General features: G+C 60.7%; 1 protein-coding gene across 1 annotated transcript; it reads right to left on the bottom strand.

Annotated features, from left to right (window-relative positions):
* Nucleotides 1-905: 905 nt before the first annotated feature.
* Nucleotides 906-13,381, bottom strand: SRPRB (SRP receptor subunit beta). Its single transcript, XM_075003759.1, has 7 exons — nt 13,259-13,381; nt 10,194-10,288; nt 6,811-6,888; nt 5,716-5,798; nt 4,885-5,021; nt 3,857-3,911; nt 906-2,099 (listed from the first exon to the last, which is right to left on the bottom strand). The coding sequence occupies exons 1-7, from the start codon at nt 13,353-13,355 to the stop codon at nt 1,883-1,885; spliced, it is 762 nt and encodes a 253-aa protein (XP_074859860.1). The 5' UTR covers nt 13,356-13,381; the 3' UTR covers nt 906-1,882.
* Nucleotides 13,382-16,789: the final 3,408 nt, after the last annotated feature.

Genomic DNA, 16,789 nt, shown 5'->3' with positions numbered 1-16,789 from the left:
CAGCCCTCTGTCCTGCTTGGGGCTTGACTTCAAACCAGCTTCCCCAGTGCCCAGGTTCTAGCTCCACTCCGCAGAGCTGCCCTCTGGCCCGGGGCTCCCTGGTGGGAAGGGCGAATTCAGCCAGGCTTCTGCGACCTGGGGGACAATGACTGCACGGGGAAAAGGCCAGGCTGTGGCCTCCATCCCTGAGCCGGCTGGGGATTTGCATTGTCTCTACCAGCCCCCCCTGGCTTCTAGCGCAAGGGAGGGTAAGCCCGTGTTGAGTTTGCAGCAATCCCCCCATGGCTAGTCCCCAGTGGCCGGGGCCGCACAGACATGCTTTATGGCCCTTGACTCCTGTCAGGCCAGAGGGGTGTCTCCCTGCCCCTCGGCACAGCGGGCTTCCTCCAGCCGCACATGTGGGGAGATGGTGCCCGCTTCCCCACCGGTGCCTCCTGCTGGCAGCAGTGCAGGGCCCACGGAGGGCTCCTGGCTCAGCAGCCTGCCCATGCCCACAGGAGCCGGGGCTGGCGTCTCTCCGCAGGCTGAGTGGGGCAGTCCCAGGGGGGAGGGGGTGTTACAGCCCCAGGCCTCAGGGGCTGGCCAGGTTCCACTTACACGGCTGTTCAACCACATAAGACCAAACGGCATCCGGCACCCACCCCACCTGGCCAGGCAGTGAACGGGCTGGAAGCCTCCCGCAGTGATGTAGCCAAAGCCCGTTTCTCACTGCACGAGGCTCCATCAAGGGACGCCGGGTTTGCCCTGGTTTCACACTGCTGAGCCAGACCACGCCCTGTGCAAGCTGCTGGGAGGGCGCCAGAGCCCCCCACTAATGCCAGGCAGACGCCCTGGGCAGCCACACACGCCTGTGGCAAGGCCAGCAGCAGGCGGCTGCGTCCAGCTCTGAAGAAGGACGGACGACCTTTAGCCAAGTGCTTTATTGGGGTGACCACCTTTCCCGAGGACAACCCGAAAGCAAACCTGGGCGGAGCTGCCTCCTGCAGAGGGGAGCTCCTGGTACCCTGGTGTCGAACAGAGCGGTAACCTGCTTTGGAAGGGAGGCATGAGGCCAGGAGCTCGGGGGCTTGCGAGCCGAGCTGCTCTCGGGGCGCCTGGGGAAGGGCTTTGCGCTCCCACTGGAAGAGGGAGCCCTGGGCAGGGGGAGGAGTTTGAGCTGGGAGGGCAGCCAGGGAGGAGCAGCTCAGCATGCCCCCCCCATCGCCACGGTACACCCCAACGGCTGCTGCAGGCAATGGGGCTGGTCAGACGGGGCTCACCTGGTCCCGGGCGTTTCGCAGTCAGCGCCCAGCTCAGGAAAGCTGCTGAGCGCCAGCCCCAGCTCCCCCTCGCCAAGGCCAGCACATACACAGCTTCCAGGCACCCGCCAGAAGGGGCCAGATCTCGAGAAGGGCTCAGCTCCTGCAACGTGCAGCTGCCAGCCAGGCCTCTCTCAGGGGGCGCTTTGGCTAGCACCGAGCATGTGTGAAACGCTGGCTCTGCTCATTTTGCCAGGACGGGTGGGGAAGCAGGAGCCTGGGAAAGCAGAGGCCGTTCTGTAGCACGCCGATGGCAAAGCAGGAGCAGCTGCACAGTCCATCCTTGAAACAACCCCTGCGACCCAGACACTGCTCTCCCACCTGGCTGGAACCCGCCCGTTACCCAACCAAACCCCACGGCAAGCTCCCTGCATAGCAGGCCAGGACCAGAAAAGGCAGCGGGTGGCTGAAGTCACAGCAGTGAACACGTGCGCTGGCCGGTTAAAGCCCCACACAGGTAACAGCGTGTCTCCTGCACTGCCCCCAGGCCCCGCCCCTTCTCACTGGCACTTCCTTATCAGATGCGATGTGTCCTTATTGGTCACTGGCCCCTTTGCTGCCTCTACCCCTGCCCTGCCCTGCCCTCAGGCAATCCTGGCCAGCCAGCTCTGCACGCCCTCCAGGTCAGCGCTGCCGTCCTCCGCCTTGCCGCCCCGGGCGCTGCACTCCACCAGCTCCACGCTCATGGGCAGCTGCGAGAAGTCGAACTCCTTGCCCTTCTTCCCCAGCGGAGCCGTCCCGCTGCCCGCGGAGCCGTCCAAGGTGCTGGGTGCTGCCAAGCGGGTCACGCGCAGCGTGTTGCTGAGGGCAGGAGAGACAGGAGTGACCGTTACCAACGCGGGCTAGGCCTGGCCTTGGGCACGCCGCAGGGCTGTGAACAGGACAGTAACCCCAGTGCCAACAACCGTCCTCGTGCTGCGCTGCAGCCAGGGTAGCCACCAGCCAGCACGATGACCAAGGAAACCCTCACGTAACGCCCATACGTATGCGTGCATGTACGTGTGTAAGGAACAAGCAGCTGGGGGAGAAGAGGGTGGATTCCCTCACACATCTGCCACGCCCAGGGACAGACAGGAACTGGGATCTCTGGGGAAGCAGGCCCTGGTGAACACCCCCTCAGGGGAGCCGGGGAGAAGGTGGGCGCTTTGTTTACAGAGCTCTGCTGCCTAACATCCCTCCGCCTCTTCCCTGACGAGCAGAGTGGGCCTTGTTGTGCCCTCCTGGCCTTGCTCCGACAAGGGGTCCTGCCCCGGCAGGCGAGGAGAAAGCCTGGCCCCTTAGGATAACAAGCAGAGGCAGCATTTCCCACAGCCAGACTCTGGCAACCTTCACGGGCACGTGTGCCATTGAGGAGGAAGCTGAATGTGAAGCGCCTGCCCTCCCTGCACCCTGCGCCAGTGGCAGGGATGGGTAGGGAGGTTAATTAATTGCCCTTGGCTGCTGCAGCCCTGCCTAGCAAATGCTCTGCCCCGGCTGACAGCTCAGCGCTTCCAGCCCCAGGCAGGCCGGCCTGCAGGCTGCCAGGGCAGCACGTTTCCATCCAGACTCTGCGCCGACTCCATAAAGCGGCCACTCCTTCTCAGGCATCTCCTCCTGGAAGGCCCCGATCTCAGGCCCTGCTACCCTCCCCAGTAACTCAGATCTCACTCCTTATCACCCCCCGGAGAGCAGAGCCTGACGCTAACCAAGCAGCTGACCAAGGGGAGCGCCTGCAGCCCTCACTCCATGCAGACCAGCAGAGTCAGCCCCGCCGAGGTCTGCTCTCACGCAGATGAGGGAGGGGGGTGAGTTCTGCAGCCGGGCTAGGTTCAATTCCTTCCTCTCTAAAGGAAAGATGGACAGAGGGAGACGGGCAGGGACCCCAGAGCAGGGCAGAGCACCTGGCACAACAGCCACCAACCGGCTCCCCACCGAGCGCCGAACTCTGCTTACGGGAGGGAGGGGCCCATTTAAATAACACTGCCACCACCTGCTGGCCATTGTCTCTCCACGCGGGCACTCACTGATATACTCTCCCTCCCCGGGGACGCTTGGGCTGCAGCAGGGCCAGCACGTCCCCCGGCGCGCTGCCAGGCTACAGCTGCAAGCAGCGGGACTGAGCACCTCGGCTGGGCTCCGACTTCCCGGCGTGCTGCAGCCGGGGCCCTGCGGCCAGCCCCAGGAAGGGAGGCAAGCTGGCGACTGCACGGCAGATGAAACCCTCATCGGCCGGTGCCTCCCTGCCACGAGCGCTGCCCTCCCCCTGTTCCCCCACGCCCTAGTCGGTGCACGCGGAGGGCACAGAGCCGAGTTAGAACCAGCGGCAGCTGCATCGCCCCGGTCTGCCGGGAGCCAGCAGGGCCCCAGCACTGCTCCTGCCATGGTCGCATGGGCCAGTGCTCCCAGCCTGTGGGCGCCTGCTCCGGATGGGGGCATCACCCCCCAGGAGACCCCCACTGGCCAGAGCTGCTGTGAGCTATGAGCTCCTGCCTGCTCCTTTCCTCACTGCCCAATGGCTGCAGGCAGCGGGCGGGGACAGGGGAGGCGCTCACCGAGGGATGCACCCAGCCCGCACTTACAGCTCTCTCTCCAGCTGCTGCTGTATCAGCTTGGCCGATTTTGCCATCGGGATATCTAGAGGGGACAGGGAGGTTGAAAACGTTACACCCGGAACGGCATCGTGGGACAGCAGCTCCGCGAGGGGCCGCGGCTGTTCCCCCAGAGCCCACAAGGGAGCTAGGACAGGCTGGAGTTACGGCCAGCCCAGGGCAGCCCACCCGCCGAGAGAATCGCCACCGGTAGGTGAACAAACGGAAGCATGTGCTTGAATTCCACGTGACACGGAGCGCCAGGGCCGAGTCCCTGGCGCGAGTCAGGTGTTAAATCCCAGGGACGTCCCGCTGCCTGAGCTTTGCACGAGCCGCCGGAGACACGATTCTGCAGCGTAGCGACCGCTGATGAGCAAACTGCCTTCGGCTTCGGAGGCAACGCTGCGGAACGCAGCGCACGCGGGGCGTTAACAGGTGTGGTCAGACACACGGGAGGCCTTAAGCAGCCCGACGTTCCACGCTAGGTCCCCCGCAGGCTGGCGCGGGAGTGGCTCTGGACGTGGCCCTGTCAAAGGGTGAGCTGCCCTCTCACGCCTGCTGAGGCCGGCCTCAGCTCCCCCTTCGCTCAAGGCCCCTTAAAAACATCTACACAAGCCAGATATCCAGAACGTTTCCCTCCTCCACCAGCTTATTAAGTTCTGCACAAGGGCGCAGAGAACTCGAACTTACGCACCTTCGTCCCGCCCCACGCTTGGCCCAGCCCTCCACCCTGACAGGCTGTTCTCCGGCTCCCCCAGGGCCTTCCTCCCTCCCGCAGCGCCTGCCAGCCCTTTGTCACCGTCTCCCGAGTGGCAGGGGCAGCAGACCGGTCCACTTAAAGAGCTGGTCACCCTCTGACGGGTCTCCAAACCAATTTTCGGCCCCCCAAGGCCCATGCTGGCCAAGGAAAGAGGTGCCAGAATCCCCCAAACTCTGGGAACTACCCCACAGGGTTTTGGCCTTGCGACCATCCACCTCCCAAGCCCTTGGGCTGAGCTTTCCCTGTCAATCCACAGTACCTTGCTTGTTGCAGGCTATCAGCAGCGACGGGGCGTTTTTCACCACCGTGCTGTCAGTCAAAACCTGGTAGAGGAACTCGGCCACATCCTTCACCTCCCGCTGGAACGCCACGCTGTCCACCACAAACACGATCGCTCTGTGCAACAGGGAGCAGACAAGAACAGAACGCTCAGCCCACGCCCCAGCGCCTCGTCTCCGGAGGGGATTTCCCCCACTCGGTTGTCACACTTCATTGTGGAGGGGCCAGCACAGGCTCTGCCAGTTCACCCCAGCCCTGACCAGAGCAGGGCCAGCAACAGGCTTTTCCTCGTCTCTGGCAATTCTGGAGGAGTTGGGGAAAAAAATCCTCTCAGCTGGAACACAGCACCTCAGCCGGCTCCGTTCCCGTTTGCGGGACTCGAATGATCCAATGAAAGAAACCTGCAAACCAGAACCAAACCAAACACACCAGCAGCCCGGGAACTAACAGAGTCATTCGTTAGGTGAGCAGCTTTCGCGGGGCAGACGCACCTCTGCAGATGAAAAAAGCTCCCCACCCAATAAACTACCGTTCGGCTTCCAAGCGGCACAGGAGAGCTGTTTTGTTTTGCGAAGGCAAGACTAACACGGCTGCCTCCCTGCGACTAACTCCAAAGCAGCCCGGGGCACCGCGAAGGGAGGAAACAAAGGCGGCTGCACGGAGCTTTTTGGCCTGATGCTGCAGGGCACAAGAGAACAGCCTGATCGGGGCTCCCCTCTTCCCCTCCTCGCCCCACAGCTCAGCCTTCCGCTCGGAACAGGGCCTCTTGCCCTGCCCAGGAGGGGTCCAGCTCTGACCCGCGGCCACTTACCGAGCTGCAGCTTTGAACCTCTCCAAGAGCTGAAGCCGCAGGCTCTCGTGCCCTGGGAGGTCAACCAGCGTCACAGTGGAGCCCTGGAAAGCAACCAGCAGCAACACCGGCGCCATCAATACCCACTCCACAAACAGGCACCACCGTGCTGGCCTGGGCGATGTGAGTGTGAGACGATGACCCGGCACAGCTCGTGCTCGGCCGCCAGCCAGGCCTCCGGCGCAAACAAACCTGCCGCCCAGGCCCCCGACGCCCACCATTTCACCAGCACCGGCCACGCCCGGCTCTCCCACTTCGCTGCTGACGACAGGCGGGGCGCTGTTAGGCAGGACTGGCAGAGCCCTCACAGCACCACCACCGCAGATGTGACCAGCTGACCTTTACCCCACACACGTCACATGCTCACAAGCACGGCTGCTCTTCGCACGGCCACGGCCGCGGGGTGGGAACGAGCGCGTGCGTCGCACCACTGCCGGGCTTGGAGTGGTTTCCATTCTAGACAGGCGTGCCCGCTGGGTTCTGCGGCTCCCAGCACCCCCACTCTGAACATTGTTCCAGCCCCAGGGCTGCAGCTAAGAGCAGCCGCACCCAGGGAGCGTTTGATGGCCGTGTGATGCTGTGGAGCTAGAGGACGAAAGCATTCGGCACCAGCGAGTCATCCCGCAGTAGCCAGTAACGCTACCGCGCCGGCTGGCAAAAGGCTGCCTCCACTCGGCACTGAAGTTCCGTGCCTCATGCACCTTCTGCACCACCCTGTGTGGGTGGCAGTGAAGTGCCCGGTGAGTCACACTGCCTAAGAGAGCCTGGAGACGTCCCCTTCCAGCCGGTGCTCCCCGCTGCCTCAGACTGGCCCCAGCCTCGCCAGAAAGAGCCTGTCCCAGGCTAAGGCTGAAGGACATTTGACACAAACCGTTAAGAGTGTTGGCAAAGCGGGGAGGGGAAGAGACCAAATCAGACTGACAGCTTCAGCCTAACGACGCAGGGACCGGTGCCTCTGCCTGCAGACTGTGGCAGTCAGCTGTGAATGCTGCAGCCAGGGACGCCCAGCCAAGGAGGTCAGTCCCGGAGAGTTTTATGCAAAACGTGCCTGCGTACCTTCTCGTTGCTGACTCGGTAAACAGCCGAGCTGTCAGTGATGGATGTCTGGGTGTTTCGGAAATTGCCCGTTAACAGCTACAAAAATAAAACAAAGAACAATCAATCCTATTCCCAAGCTTCGGGGGAAACGTTTTTTTTCTTCTCTACTCAGTGAAACGATGGAACTGCCTGGCTGAGGAAATGTTACAAGTGATGAATGGTCCCTGGAATGACTGGAAACGTCCAATTAACACTGTCCAGCTCCATCCCTCTGGCACCCGTCCAAACCCTCCCAAAGGAAGGGCTGGAACCCAAAGCCTAATTCAGAGATGTCACTGATGTTCAATCCCAGGCCAGAATGGAGCCTCCTCTCCAGAACGTCTTTGCTATATATCCCCATGGCCTTACTGGAGACAGAAGAGGGACACTGAAGATTGCACAGGCAAACAGAGTCTAGAGCTAGGAATAAGTCTGACTTATTCAACAACCCGGTCGGACATCAGCCTGCTTTCGGAAGGCCTGGGGGAATGGGAATACAGAAAGAGAGGAACTCAGCTCGGGGGCTTTAAAAACAAAGAACGCTAAAAGCCTGACAATTTGGCCACTTCGCAGTCAGAGGGGGAACGCGCCCGATTTAAAGACAGGCTTTGAAAACAGCAACGAAGGGTCCTGTGGCACCTTATAGACTAACAGAAAAGTTTAGAGCATGAGCTTTCGTGAGCAGACTCACTTCTTCAGATGCTGGTCTTGGAAATCTGCAGGGCCAGGTATAAATAAGCCAGAGCAAGGGTGGGGATAACAAGGTTAGCTCAGTCAGCAAGGGTGAGGCTTACTACCAGCAGTTGATCTGGAGGTGTGAACACCAGGGGAGGGGAAGCTGCTTCTGCATTTAGCCAGCCATTCGCAGTCTTTGTTTAAGCCTGAGCTGAGGGCGTCGAATTTGCAGATGAATTGTAGCTCAGAAATTTCTCCTTGGAGTCTGGTCCTGAAATTTCTTTGCTGTAGGATGGCTACTTTTAAGTCTGCTACTGTGCGGCCTGGGAGATTGAAGTGCTCTCCTACGGGTTTTTGTACATTGCCATTTCTGATATCTGATTTGTGTGCGTTTATTCCGTTGCGTAGAGACTGTCCAGTTTGTCCGATGTATATGGCAGAGGGGCATTGCTGGCACGTGATGGCATAAATTATATTGGGAGATGTGCAGCTGAATGAACCCACGATGGTGTGGCTGATCTGGTTGGGTCCTGTAATTGTGTTGCTGGTGTAGATATGTGGGCAGAGCTGGCAACGAGGTTTGTTGCATGGATGGGTCCCTGAGTTAGAGTGACTGTGGTCCGGTGTGTAGTTGCTGCTTAGGATTTGCTTCAGGTTGGCAGGTTGTCTGTGGGCAAGGACTGGTCTGCCTCCCGAGGCCTGTGAAAGTGGGGGATCGTTGTCCAGGATGGGTTGTAAATCCCTGATGATGCGCTGTGGAGGTTTTAGCTGAGGACTGTAGGTGATGCTAGTGGTGTTCTGTTGGTTTCTCTTGGGCTTGTCCTGTAGTAAGAGCAGGACTACTACAGGACAAGCCCAAGAGAGAAACCAACAGAACACCACTAGCCATCACCTACAGTCCTCAGCTAAAACCTCCACAGCGCATCATCAGGGATTTACAACCCATCCTGGACAACGATCCCCCACTTTCACAGGCCTCGGGAGGCAGACCAGTCCTTGCCCACAGACAACCTGCCAACCTGAAGCAAATCCTAACCAGCAACTACACACCGGACCACAGTCACTAACTCAGGGACCCATCCATGCAACAAACCTCGTTGCCAGCTCTGCCCACATATCTACACCAGCAACACCATTACAGGACCCAACCAGATCAGCCACACCATCGTGGGTTCATTCAGCTGCACATCTACCAATATAATTTATGCCATCACGTGCCAGCAATGCCCCTCTGCCATATACATCGGACAAAATGGACAGTCGCTACGTAACGGAATAAATGCACACAAATCAGATATCAGAAATGGCAATGTACAAAAACCCGTAGGAGAGCACTTCAATCTCCCAGGCCGCACAGTAGCAGACTTAAAAGTAGCCGTCCTACAGCAAAGAAATTTCAGGACCAGACTCCAAAGAGAAATTTCTGAGCTACAATTCATCTGCAAATTCGACGCCCTCAGCTCAGGCTTAAACAAGGACTGCGAATGGCTGGCTAAATACAGAAGCAGCTTCCCCTCCCTTGGTGTTCACACCTCCAGATCAACTGCTGGTAGCAAGCTTCACCCTTGCTGACTGAGCTAACCTTGTTATCCCCACCCTTGCTCTGGCTTATTTATACCTGGCCCTGCAGATTTCCAAGACCAGCATCTGAAGAAGTGAGTCTGTGCTCACGAAAGCTCATGCTCTAAACTTTTCTGTTAGTCTATAAGGTGCCACAGGACCCTTCGTTGCTGTTACAGATCCAGACTCACACGGCTACCCCTCCGAGGCTTTGAAGAGGCATTTAGGCAGCTGAAGGGAAGTCACCCTCACCTCTTTCCAGCTGAATGAAGGTGACCATTAGAGACAAAGTTTTGGGGTTCTGCAAGCAAGAGGAACAAAACAAAGGGGAGAAGATTCTGCTCGTTAATCCTCAGTTGCCGTTATCCAGTCACCACCTGCAGGTTTGCAAAGCTGCAGCAGGGGAACGTCCCTGCCCACTTGCTGGGGTGTCCTCCAGAGAGATGGGGTGGTGGGAGTCCACAGAGCTGCACAGCACCTCAACCCTCCAGGGGCTGGGGCTCAGCCCAACCCAGTGCTTTCTCCTCTGGGTGCAGGCCGGGGAGCACAAGGAGAGGCACCATGAAGCTCTGACACCCAGACTGCAGCTCCTCTGCCCGACCCCCTTTCACAGCCCTCCATCTCCCCTGCACCAGCCAGGTTGCTGGGCTGCAGCTACGGACACCATGCCCCAGGACCACCTGTGCCAGCTACAGCCTTCCAAACCGACCTGTAGCGGGGGCCTGCCTCCTAAAAAACTGTCCTTAACGAGCGGCTTGCCCTCAGCGGCAGCATTAAAGTCAACGGGACAGCACGCTGAAGCTATTAATGGCAAGCTGTTAACACCCCCGGCGCTGCCACGCGGAATCGACTAGTCCTGCAAGTTTGAACGCAAAGAGTAAAAACAGCGCAAAGCCCTGGGGCGCCCGATAGACTAACAGATTTTTTGGAGCATCAGCTTTCGTGGGCCAAGACCCGCTTCGTCAGATGCCTCTGGCTGGTTCTGCAGCTACAAACTAAGACGGGTACCCCTCTGAAAACGAAAGGCGTGTTCGCCGCCGCAGAACCCAGGGAAGGTTTGAAAACAAGAGCGCGAGTCACTCAGCTCAAGGGCAGCAGTGTGACAAGCCCCACCAGGCCTTACTTACTCGCACAAACAGCAGCGTTTTCCCCGCGTCGCAAAGGCCCACCAGAAGCACCGCCCTCCGGCTGCTCTTCCTGCCCCGGGTGAACTTCCACACCACTGTGGGGAGAGGGAAAGCGGCAAGCTGTGGCACCCAGCCAAGTTCAGGGTAAGGTGCCTGGCTGCAGGGGCGGAAAGGGTAGGGCGGGGTTGGGCGCAGGGCATGTGGTGATCGAGGGTCTTCCTTTTGGACACCACTAGGTTAAACAGTTAACCAATTAAAGGGGCTGGGGGGAGGCTGCCCCCCACGCCTCTGCCTGAAACATGTCGGGCACCCCCAGCAAGGGTGCACTGGGGTCCCGGGATGGAGTGCCCCTACCTGCAGAGGGCTCGAGCAACCTCCTATCCGTGCTGGTCCAGAGGCTGCTCCAGCCCCTAGGGGTTAATCAGAACCAGAGGCCTCACCCGTTTAGCAGGGTCTTACTGGTTAGCCCGTAACGCCCCCAGGGTATCGTTTTATTTCTTCACAAAATGGAACACACAGAGGGGCTCTGAAAAGATGCAAATTCTGCACTTTCCATGGCAAGTGGGTTTCTGGGGTCCCTAGTTACGACTGAAGCTGGCAGCAAGTCACCAAGTCAGGTCGTTCTGAAGACGCGTCCCTGGCAAGGAGATAAACCACCAAGCGCTCCCGGCTCTCTCGAGGAAACGTGCGCAGAGCGATTCTCCAGGCACGCGCGAGTCCGCCGCGCTTTAGTTTCCATTGTGTATGAGAAGCAGCTACCCACCAGAGAGCACGCTGCGAGGGGCGCTCAATTGCCAGGCCAAGGACACTTGGGCTGACCGCTAAGGTCTGCCAGACGCTGGCTTTGATCAAAACCGGCTGCGACCCCACTCCTCATCCTGCCGCATGCCCAGACCGCCACGGCCACATCAACTGGCACGTCAGCCCCTGCTCGTGCTGCACCAGAAAGCAGGGCTCCAGCTGTGGTTAGGCAATCAGCGCGCAGGGCAAGGCGCAGGAACTGAGCGCCAAGCGCTGCGGGAGGGAAGAGGCCCTCAGGCCGCCGCTGCTGCGGGCTGTGAGAATGGAGCTGGGCGGGGGGGGGTGGACAGTACTGATCTCAACTGCTGGCCGCCCAGAGCAACGTGGGAGCAGAGGCAGACAGGCAGCCTTAGCACCCCGCTGGGCCACCTGACTGCAGTCACAGCCTGCGCCTGGCATGGCATGGCATGGCATGGCACATCCCCTTGCACCCCAACCCACCCCGCCCTGCACAAGCCCCAGCACCCCTGAAGGGGACTGGCTGGAAGGGGGGCAGTGGGAAGGAGGGGGGCAGTGAGGGGAGGGTGACCAGAGGAGGAGTGGAGGGGCAGGGCAGAAGGGGGGCAGTGGGGAGGGGGGTGACCAGAGAAGGAGGAGGACAGTGGGGGGGTGACCGGGGGGGGGACAGGGCAGAAGGGGGGCAGTGGGGATGGGAGAGTGATCAGAGGAGGATGGGGGGAGCAGTGGGGAGGGGGGTGACCAGAGAAGGAGGAGGGGGAACAGGGTGGAAGGGGGGCAGTGGGGAGGGGGGTGACCAGAAGACGAGGAGGAGGTAGGGGCAATGGGGGGGCAGGACAGAAGGGGAGGAAGTAGAAGGGGGTGACCGGAGGAGGAGGAGGGGGGACAGGGCAGAAGGGGGGGGCAGTGGAGGGGGGTGACCAGGAGAGGAGGAGGAGGGGCAACAGGGCGGGCAGTGGGGAGGGGGGTGACCAGAGGAGGAGGGGGAACAGGACAGGAGGGGGGGCAGTGGAGGGGGGTGACCGGAGGAGGAGGGGGCAGCAGTTGGGGGGGGGGGGACAGGGCAGAAGTGGGGGCAGTGGAGGGGGGGGGAAGGGCAGAAGCGGGGGGCAGTGGAGGGGGTGACCAGACGAGGAGGAGGAGGAGGAGGAGAAGGGGGGGGGCAGTGGAGGGGGGTGACCAGAGGAGGAGGAGGGGGGCAGTGGGAGGGGGACAGGGCAGAAAGGGGGGCAGTGGAGGCGGTGACCGGAGGGGGGGGACGGGGCAGTGGAGGGGGGTGACCAGAGGAGGAGGAGGGGGGCAGTGGGAGGGGGACAGGGCAGAAGGGGGGGGGCAGTGGAGGCGGTGACCGGAGGGGGGGGACGGGGCAGTGGAGGGGGGTGACCAGAGGAGGAGGAGGGGGGCAGTGGAGGGGGGGGAAGGGCAGAAGGGGGGGGCAGTGGAGGGGAGTGACCAGAGGAGGGGGGGCAGTGGGAGGGGGACAGGGCAGAAGGGGGGGCAGTGGAGGGGGGTGACCAGAGGAGGAGGGGGGCAGTGGGAGGGGGACAGGGCAGAAGGGGGGGCAGTGGAGGGGGATGACCAGACGAGGAGGGGGGTGACCAGAGGAGGAGGAGGGGGGCAGTGGGAGGGGGACGGGACAGGGCAGAAGGGGGGGCAGTGGAGGGGGGGGAAGGGCAGAAGGGGGGGCAGTGGAGGGGGGTGACCAGACGAGGAGGGGGGTGACCAGAGGAGGGGGGGCAGTGGGAGGGGGACAGGGCAGAAGGGGGGGCAGTGGAGGGGGGTGACCAGAGGAGGAGGGGGGCAGTGGGAGGGGGACAGGGCAGAAGGGGGGGCAGTGGAGGGGGATGACCAGACGAGGAGGGGGGTGACCAGAGGAGGAGGAGGGGGGCAGTGGGAGGGGGACAGGGCAGAAGGGGGGGCAGTGGGAGGGGGACAGGGCAGAAGGGGGGGCAGTGGAGGGGGGTGACCAGAGGAGGAGGGGGGCAGTGGGAGGGGGACAGGGCAGAAGGGGGGGCAGTGGAGGGGGATGACCAGACGAGGAGGGGGGTGACCAGAGGAGGAGGAGGGGGGCAGTGGGAGGGGGACAGGGCAGAAGGGGGGGCAGTGGAGGGGGGGGAAGGGCAGAAGGGGGGGCAGTGGAGGGGGGTGACCAGACGAGGAGGGGGGTGACCAGAGGAGGGGGGGCAGTGGAGGCGGTGACCGGAGGGGGGGGGACGGGGCAGTGGAGGGGGGTGACCGGAGGAGGAGGGGGGGGCGGGCAGGCCGGAGCCCCGGGGCTCGCCGAGCGGGGCGGGGCGGGGACTCACGCAGGCTCAGGGCCACGGCCAGCAGCGCCAGCAGCACCGGGAGCAGGGCCGAGCCCGGAGCGGGCTGCAGCCCACGGCCCCCCTCCTCCGCCGCCATCCAGCCCCGCGCCGCAGCCACGTGCCCTCCGGCGCAGCCGGCAACGTCACTACCCCGCGCCGGGCGGAGGCATCATGGGACACGTAGTCCCCGCCGGCCGCAAGCGCTGCCGGGAGTTGCAGTCCTGGAGGGCTTTATGGGAGTTGTAGTTTCTTGTGTCTAGTCTCTGGCCCCGCCCCGCTCAGTTCCACCCTGGCCCTGGGCAGCCCAGGGCTCGTCCCTTTCTCGCGCATGACAAGCCCCCTTCCTTTCCTTGCTGTTCCTAACGATCTCCGGCCGGACGCTCAGCATCCCGGCCCCCCGCCTCAGTCCGTGTGCGGGATTCGTCCTCAGGGCTGCAGAACGGGGGCTGGGCCGGCCCTGCTGCAGCTCCGAGGACGTGGGTCTGTCCCGGGACCGTAGCAGAGAGGGCGCCGGGTTCGTCTGTAACGTCAAGAACAGCGAGAGGGCCTGGAGCACCTTAGAGACTAACACATTTTGAGCATCAGCTTTCCTGGGCAAAGACCCGCTTCGTCTCAGGAAAGCTGATGCTCCAAAATATCTGTTGGTCTGTAAGGGGCCCCAGGCCTTCCCGTTGGCTGCTCATCCCCGAACAAATCACCCTGTTACTCTGTCGAGGGGCACGCGACTGCTGCTTTGCTGTGTTGGGGAAACAGGCGGACGCAGACCCGGCCCCGCTCTGCTAACTGCACAGCGTGGAGCCGGAGGCAAAGTGCTACCAAGCTCCTGTGAAAAGAAAGAGGCCGATACAGGGAAATACAAAGCTGGACAGCAATGCAAAGGTTCTCTTAACCAGACCTAGCTGTTCAGGGGGGCTACGCCCTGCCCCACCTTGGAGAGATGCTGCTGGAGGGTGCAGAGGGGAGGGGTGACGCGCACCCCACACTCCCAACCCTCTGTCACGCAGGGGCAGCCTCGCTTCCCACAGGCTTCCTGTGTCAGCAGCTGAGCCTGGCCACTGCCTGCCCGGCGGTCTCCTGCCAGCCACACTGGTAGGTCGCTGCAGCTGTACTGGTGGCTGCTGCCCGGTAAGGGGGCGCTGGAGCTGAAAACACAGGACAATTGGCTTTTTAAGAGTCCCTCGGGACAGTGGCCTTAAATCCCAGACTGGCCTGGCCCAAACGGGCCAGACGTGCACCCTAGCGCCGAAGACTTTTACAGTGCAATCCAGTCTTAGAGCTACTGCGATAGACGCCCTGCACGAAGAATTTGGCCTCGTGGAAAGTGTTCGATACGCTCTCCTGAAATCAGACTGGCAGATGACTGAGGGAGGCAGCTGAAACTTTTTAGCAAAGCCCAGCTCCCCTTCAAGACCATGAAGATAATTAGCCCCTGCCTACCCTCAATGCTCACCCAGAAGGGGCTTTATCAGTGATGCCCACTGCTGGGAGAGACGAGAGGAACAGCGTGCAAGCAGAGCTCCAGTTCTGCATCCATTTTTCGGAAGACTCTGAAGACTTGTCCTTTCACTTCCCGGGGCACAATGGCTACGTCTACACATGAAGCCTACATCGAAGTAGCCTATTTCGATGAATAACGTCTACACGTCCTCCAGGGCTGGCAACGTCGACGTTCAACATCGACGTTGTGCAGCACCACATCGAAATAGGCGCTGCGAGGGAACGTCTACACGCCACAGTAGCACACATCGAAATAAGGGTGCCAGGCACAGCTGCAGACAGGGTCACAGGGCGGACTCTACAGCAAGCCGCTCCCTTAAAGGGCCCCTCCCAGACACAGTTGCACTAAACAACACAAGATCCACAGAGCCGACAACTGGTTGCAGACCCTGTGCATGCAGCATGGATCCCCAGCTGCGGCAGCAGCAGCCAGAAGCCCTGGGCTAAGGGCTGCTGCACACAGTGACCATAGAGCCCCGCAGGGGCTGGAGAGAGAGCGTCTCTCAACCCCTCAGCTGATGGCTGCCATGGCGGACCCCACTATTTCGATGTTGCAGGACGCGCAACGACTACACGGTCCCTACTTCGACGTTCAGCTTCGAAGTAGGGCGCTATTCCCATCCCCTCGTGGGGTTAGCGGCTTCAACGTCTCACCACCTAACGTCAATGTTAACATCGAAATAGCGCCCAACACGTGTAGCCATGATGGGCGCTATTTCGAAGTTAATGCCACTACTTCGAAGTAGCGTGCACGTGTAGACATGGCTAATAAGCATCTGAATGCTGCCAGCAAAGGAGAGAGCTACCAACACTACTCACGCCAAGAATTTCGAGTAGCTGTGTAGCTCTTTGGTAGTCTTTATAGATATGGTTATTATGAAGTAGCATGAAATTTAGTTTTAACACCTCACTGAGCACTAAATGCAACTGTCCCCTATTCTCGAGCTACGTCTATGGCTACCATAGCCACCATCAGCAGCAGCACAGCAGTAAGGCTGGCCTGGTATGGTAGTGCCACCCTTACCCGTGCACTGCCACTGACTGGTACATTTAAATTTGATTGACATTTGGTTTTGAGGACATTACTCTTGTCCTATACAAACGCGAGCTATTCCTTTAGAGAAAACAACAGTCGAACTAGTACTTGCCCTCCCTGCCTCCCTCCTCCCAGCAGTGTCTTCTCTTTGGAGACTTAAGGTATGGTGACCTTAACTGCGTGAAGCCCAGCCCTCTTCCCATGAAGCTTGCAGCCCAGCTCTGCCAAGAGTCCAGTGCTGCCAGAGGCTTTGCCCAGTGCAGTCCCTCAGCAGGCTGCAGGTGGCTGCTGCCAAACAGCCTGTAAAACTTTTTGCAGCGGCCATACCATGCCTACCTCTGCTCCCACATCGGCCAGCCAGCAACACCCACCCATCTGCACTCAGCCGTTATACGAACGCCAAATAGTTCCAGGGCACAGCAGGCTGTTTCCCAAAGGCCACGCGAGATAGCTGGCCCTGAGGTGGCGAGCAGGCGTTCCACCGCTTAACAGGCGATTGCCGTATATGAAGTGCCATAGGAACCAGGAGAACATTAACCCTTAAGCAGCCTGCTGCTGTGTCCTTAAATTCTGCGCCTGGCAGAGTATGTTCCATACAAAAAGTGGCATTATAAGACATGAGTGGGGTTTTAAAGCCAAGCCCTCCAGACAGGCCCACGGACCGGGGGCAGCGAAGGGGGCAGTTATCTAGGGGCCCGGCGTTTTAAAGGAGCCTGGCACTCTGGCCGCTGCCTCTGCTCCTCTGGCAGCGGTGGTGGCCTGATCCCGTTTGCACCGCTCCACATGGTTCGGGCAGTGCTAAGGGCTGACTGTCCCAGGCCCCGCCCCTGCCACGTATACATGATACCGTCACTAATTACGTGCGCCTACCCTCCGCTTTCGACAGGAGCCCACCTGGATCGCGAGCTGTGTCGTGAATGTTTGGGTAGAAGCGATCCATTTAAAACGGTCACACGTGGCGGAACTGCTCTTTCAAGCCTCGGGCCTGCTCCTCTAAA

The sequence above is a fragment of the Carettochelys insculpta genome, chromosome 10 (genome assembly GCF_033958435.1).
Source record: "Carettochelys insculpta isolate YL-2023 chromosome 10, ASM3395843v1, whole genome shotgun sequence".
NCBI lineage: Eukaryota > Metazoa > Chordata > Testudines > Carettochelyidae > Carettochelys > Carettochelys insculpta.
This window is presented reverse-complemented; position numbering and strand designations above follow the sequence as displayed.

What these genes read in the sequence shown, in the direction of transcription:
- SRPRB (XM_075003759.1), bottom strand. Translation starts at nt 13,355, where the DNA reads ATGGCGGCGGAGGAGGGGGGCCGTGGGCTGCAGCCCGCTCCGGGCTCG. An exon ending in AAACGCTGCTGTTTGTGCGA is followed by an intron (nt 6,889 to 10,193) that starts GTAAGTAAGGCC and finishes TTATTTTTGTAG; the next exon opens with CTGTTAACGGGCAATTTCCG. An exon ending in AGGTTCAAAGCTGCAGCTCG is followed by an intron (nt 5,022 to 5,715) that starts GTAAGTGGCCGC and finishes CCTGTTGCACAG; the next exon opens with AGCGATCGTGTTTGTGGTGG.